This window comes from Colletotrichum phormii (assembly GCF_030913505.1).
Source record: "Colletotrichum phormii strain CBS 102054 chromosome Unknown BDP81scaffold_8, whole genome shotgun sequence".
Classification (NCBI taxonomy): Eukaryota; Fungi; Ascomycota; class Sordariomycetes; order Glomerellales; family Glomerellaceae; genus Colletotrichum; species Colletotrichum phormii.
Window position 1 is genome coordinate 1,058,613 of NW_026851450.1, and position 6,000 is coordinate 1,064,612.

General features: G+C 55.5%; 1 protein-coding gene across 1 annotated transcript; it reads left to right on the top strand.

Moving 5' to 3' along the window:
* Positions 1-3,923: 3,923 nt before the first annotated feature.
* On the top strand, positions 3,924-4,967 carry BDP81DRAFT_317750 (uncharacterized protein; the record flags this gene model as incomplete). The annotated part of the gene is made up of 1 exon (XM_060584285.1): positions 3,924-4,967. The coding sequence occupies one exon, from the start codon at positions 3,924-3,926 to the stop codon at positions 4,965-4,967; it is 1,044 nt and encodes a 347-aa protein (XP_060446374.1).
* Between the last annotated feature and the right edge of the window lie 1,033 nt (positions 4,968-6,000).

The following is a 6,000-nucleotide window of genomic DNA, read 5'->3' on the forward strand; positions in this document are numbered from 1 at the left end:
CAATACTGGGAAACCTGGAAAAACTTGGTGACACCAGGTACGACGGGGCCGTGACAGAGTACGGAGAACGGAGGACATTACCATTGCCAGTAGACAGCGCGAGGGCGGCAGAGCATCAGCGTCCACTCGATCGTCAATGTGCCCCGAAGAACTGGGAATATATGTCCTGGAACTGCCCCGACTCCCGGCCGGCTATGTATGGCGTTGGTTGGCTTTCCCACTCTGGAGACTCAAGTTTTGGTTCCTGGGCTTTTCTGGAAGGGGGTTATTACATCAACGTCCACGGGGATGATTGGCCGGGCGAGTACTCCGCGACTTTGGGGGGGGGGCGATGTGAACCGTGAACCTGTTCCGGGCTGAATCCTGACGCGACGGGCTGGGATGAGGAGCGCGTTGGTGGGATTTCCTCGGTGGATTACTGCGTAGGAAGATCGATCGAGATTTGGGGGTGTGATTGTACAGAGAGAAACGCGTTATTTCACTGCCTTGATGTCTGGTTCTCTAGTTTCTGTGCGGTACTGTAGTGTGTCCGGATCAACGACGGCGCTTGAGGGAACCAATGTTGGCGGAGACTAAGGCGGCAGACAGAACTATTGTACTGGATAGGGACCCCCATAGCTTGAGCGTTTAAACTTATAACTCGCAGTAGAGCCGAAAAGACGGCAGTCATGATGGTGACATATTTTCCCGGCGCAGGTAGTCCGGAAGCTTGGGCCAAGCGAGGGGTTTACGTGCAGCATAGCAGCAGGTATGGATATTCGACGGGTGGAGAGAAAGAGAGAGAGAGAGAAAGGGACGGGAAGAGACCTGCGAGTGAGAGACGGTATCCGAAAGGCTGTGGTGATTCCCATTCCCGTTGTCAGGCTGGTGGTGAGAGTACGCTAGCGAGCAACGACAGCTCGACGACCGCAGCGCCGCAGACTGACAGCCATTGTGGACACTGGAGGGGCCCGCGAGGGAAGGGTAAGAAAGTGGGCAATGGCGCCGCCGTGGGAAAGGCAAGCTGAGAGAAAGACCCCATAGTATCCGCAGTACGGATAGAAGATAGACACAGGGCGACGAAAGATGGACAGGAGACAGACGGGTTCTCGTTGAACCTTGTGGATCTGCGAAGAGTAGGACCCGGCGATGACAAGACCGACGAAAGGCCCTCCTTCTCCTCTCAAGAGGGGAGAAGGCTACGGCGGCAGCGAGCCAATGGAGGAGAGCGGCGCGAGCACACATCCAGAAGACAGAGTGGGAAACATGGGAGAAAGAGGAAGAGAGACATGGGGAAGAGGGAGAGATACTAAGCAGCAAAAGAGCTGCCCCGGGCGCATGCGACGTTGGACCGGGGCCCTTGTCACCATTTTGTCACCCTGTCGAAGTGTCGCCTTGTCACCCTCGTTCTTGGCCTGTCCCTGTCCCAGTCTGTCCAAGTGTCGTCCTGGCCCCTGGTCCTGGCCTCTCTTTTGCTTGCGGGTGCGGTACGTGCTTGCTTGGGCTTTCTGTCTCGTCCCTCTTTCTGTCAATGGGTTGTGTCACTGCGGTATCCGTATGGCCCATGGGACATCTCCAACAAGAAGAGTTGGTCATGATATCAGCGGTGTGTTTGTTTGCCCTCAGTGACGAAAGCTATATGGTGGTAGACATATACGTTGTGTGTGAGAGTTCACCTGCATCGGCGACTTACCAAGTTACCATTCAGTCGTCACCATGCGGTACTACCATGTTGGGTGTTTGATTTTTGGTCTGGCGGTATCTAGTTCGTAAAGTTGGTAAATCCTGCTGCAGCTGCTTGTTGCTTATTGCTTCGGCCGGCCCTTTGCATCGCATCGCATCGCATCTGAACCCCGTTCTGTCCTGTCCTCAACTTCTTTGAACATGAGTGCTAGTCCCATCTTGGAGTATCCGTATTCAACTCTGCGTGGTGTATTCCCGCATATCCGTACAAATCCCACGTTCTTGGGTTCGTCGTCCGAGTTCGACGCTTACTACCTAGTTCTTCCTTGGGCACCACCACTACAATCACCACCACAACCATCGCCTCCTCCACCTCGGCGAACCGCAGCCCTCACGAACGGGAGCAATTGAGGTTAATTCTCTCAAAAGTGTGGTGTGCCAGTGGATGTGTGTGTGTGTGTGTGAGAGAGAGAGAGAGTGGGCATACTATACTCTATCTCAGGTACTCATCTCAGACCTGCAGTGTCGGTCTGCCTTATCTCGGCCGTGATCTCACACACACCAAGGACAAAACAATAAACAGCAACATCGACAACAACATCTGCGCGTGAGGACTTACTTCTCCCTCGTTTCGTTGTTTGTTGTTTTCACGCGACTCTGACCTTTACGAGACGGCGTCGTCCCTGCGACTCTGTTCCCCCTCAGGCTTCAGCCCTCCTTCAGCCCTCAGCTCCCACTATCGACGAAACGTGCCTCGTCTAGCATCATCCCTCTCTCTCTTTTCATCTCACGCTCCAGCACGCTACCCGGACCCGAACTGCGGTGATCCCACGGATATCAATACTTTAGCGATACCAAGACAAGAGAAAAAAAAAAGGGCACAGACGATCGTTGGCCGCCCTGTCGTATCGTTCCCTTGGGTCTTCCCCTAGGTTTTCTAAGTAGGGAACTGGCACGACTGGGATTGCCGACTCTTCCATCATCTGTGCTCCACAGAGGGTCTGGCTTTAAGCGCGACGACGGACGGCGGACGGCGGACACGAGCAAAATAGAAACCCGAGACCCTCTTGTTCGTTTATCAGCTTCTCTGGCCATTCACATTGTCATTGTTCCCCGTCATTTCCATCCAGGTCGCAGATCGGGTGTGAGGACCCGAGGGTGGTGAACAAGTTCCTTGTGTCTTGTTGTTCGTGTTTGCCAAGATTGGTTCGACACAAGCTCGAAAAACGGTCTGTCTTTGAACAGAATTGGTGTCTAGTTACAGAGTCATTTTCTGTCTAGTCAAAAGTCTAGAGAGAGAGAGAGAGACAGAAATAGAGGGCGCTGTTCAAGACGCGAAGAAGGGGGAAACACGATCATCATTCATCGTCACCGTGGTGCTGGATCCCTCTTCAGGCGTGGCTTGGCCTTTTCACTTTCTGAACCCAAGGCCAGGAAGGGAAGAAAAGGTACATTTACCTCGCAGGCTCCCGAGCAATCTTAGCACTCGTCGCTCTCGGCTTTCCCGACCCAGGGAACCTCCCACTCTGCCACCCTCTCTCCACCACTCATCCACTCACTCTCACTCTCAGTCCCACTCTCACACAGGCTACCCTTACTCATTCACACACCCCATTCACTTCACTCTTCCTGGCTCTCACACACACACATTATCTCATTCTCAGTCTCAACTCTCTCACACCTCACACCTCACACACAGTCGCACACCCCCCTCCCTGGTCACTCTCACTCTCAGTCTCTCACTCTCATCCCAGCCAGAGGGGACCCCTCCCAAAGGGCCACAAGGTGACAGAGCGCTAAAAGGCACCTCGCATCCGGCAGCCGCTGGCCCTGAGAGCTGAGCTGAAGCGCCCAAGAACTCTTTTCCCAAGTACCAAATCTCAACATTTCGCCCCGTCGACCCGCGCGAAACTTAAGGTGCCTTACTCGCCCGCCCGCCCGACGCCCGGGGACCCGACCTATAATCTCCCCCCTCTGCCCAACTTTCCTGCTCTCGGATTACTTCTCTCCAAATCCCACGACAGCCTCCTTCTGCCTCATAACCTCACTCTTCTCCTCTTCCTTTCCTCTTCCTTCTTTCTCGTCCCTACTATTACGACTGCTGTTCTTCCTCGTCTTCATCCTCGACGGGGTAACAAGCTTCCATCCCATCTTGACGTTGGATCACCACCTCCCACGAAAAAAAAACACCACCCATCCTGAGGACGACGACACCAACCGCAGGACATAGCCTGCCTCACAACCTCACATCAACCGCGGTCATGCTGGACCCGTCGGCGAGCCGGCGATACCAGCCGATGGACTCGTCCACAGTCTACTCCCACTCCCGCACCCGCACGACGTCCTCAAATACATTCCCCATCCAGAGCCCGACCCCGATGCACCTACAGCAAAATGCTATGAACCCACAACAACATAACCGCCGCTCCCCCTCAGTAAACACCTTCAGCACCGCCTCGAGCATTCCCCCACCCGCCGCCTACCGTACCTCGCCCACCACCGACCTCCGTCGCTCAACTTCCTCCCGCTCCGGCGGTGGCAGCCCCCAGCCGACGGGCTACGTCGCTCTTCTCCGCAAGCAAAAGGCCACCGTATGGTGCGACCGCGCTCAGTATGAGGACCCCCGCCTCTTGGCCCAGCAGCGCGCCGCCAAGATGCGCGCCACACTCGAGGTCATCGGCGGCCAGCGTACCGCCTCCGGCCTCTCCGTCCCGTCCGGCGGCAGGACGAGTACCGGCATCAGTGCTACTGGCAAGGTTGCCGCCAAGATCCGCCACCACGGCAAGCCCGGAGTTGTGGGCTATGCCCCGGGAGAGCACCATGTTGGCGTCGGCGGCGTTCCCATGCGGTTGAGCGCTACCGAGGTCGAGGGCGAGGACAGCGACGACGATGATGCGGCACGCTTGCATCACAGACGGACCGGTAGCAGCGGCCGCAGTAGCACAGCGAGCCGTCGCGGTCCTGGATACCGATCATCCGGCGGTGGACGTAGATGGAGCCCTGGAGACACGCCCGAGAGGAGCGGCAGCATGGTCGAGGACGTACCGGAGGACGCTACGCTGGGCGACAACGCCAGTGGCAGGGCCATGACGACTGGCTCCGGAAGCAGCGGCGAGCGAGCGGACAATGTCGGCGAGCTGGGCAATACTGCGGCGGCACGACTGGCGAGCAACTCACTCATGCACTCGACCGTCACCCGCGAGAAGAGCGTCAAGGGTGCAGACGATCTACGCAGGAGGGGCAGCGTCGACGAGCGCACCACTACGCTTACCGGAGGCCGTCTTTACATCGCTAACCCCGATTAAGAGAGGCCACGCTGCCCTCGCGGCCCCATACATATCTGTATGGACGAGTCGCCGACTTTCGCAATACGTTACGAGCCCATCGGGATGGGCTTCATCCTCTCCACTACGACGAGAGAAACACGATTCCACATTTCTCCGACTTTCCTATTCTTTCCTTGTCATCGGCAACCTGTACGAACGTCTCCTTGAGGCATACAAATACGGTCGTTAAGGGGGGTTGGGGGTGTTTGGTGATTACTTTTACTGTCACAAACTTGCATCACTCGGCGTTTTGAGGATTTTATTATTATGGGTTGGATGATACCATACAGAGACCGTCCCGAGGTGACACAAACGGTTTACCGGAAGTTGCCTGGGAGAGGAATCGAAAATCGAGTCTCCTTGTCAAAGATTTCCCAACACTGTTCCGCTCTACGATCGCTTCCTACGGGCCTACTTCATCTTGTTCCTACTATTTCCTTGGCTCGGACTCTTTATTTTCCTAGTTGGCGACGCTCCTCACATAAACGGACCATTGCGATCTGTTTCCTAATCTGTGGATAAGACATCAAAAGCGAGATGGGAGAGGGGACGACGCTAGCAAGATCGGAGACGGTGTTTGACGGAACGAGGGGAAGACATATCAAGACAAAATGGTCAGGGAAAAGGGGGCGGAGGATGATACCACAGTTGAGATTGAAGGCCCAGGGGAGGGTTGTTTGGAATCATGGGCAACGGGGGAGGAGGAAGAGAGAGGCTGAGACAAGCAGAGAAGCTCGAAATGCTCGAATATGAAAAGCCATTCCTGGGCATCGCGATTGAACAACCATTTGCCTGTATCGAACCTATGCTATGCCGTGAAGCTATGTGTGTGACCTCTGCTGCCCAGGAACGTAAATTTCGGGAGAATTGGTTGCCGAAAGGTTGATTCAGCCCAGCCAACCAACCTACTGGGGAGGATAGTCAGAGACATTGTGTGTGAATGTCTCCCAAGCTACGTAGAGGATCGTCTTGGCTCGCCACGGAGAAAGGGAAGCTTCTCAGCCGACCCAGT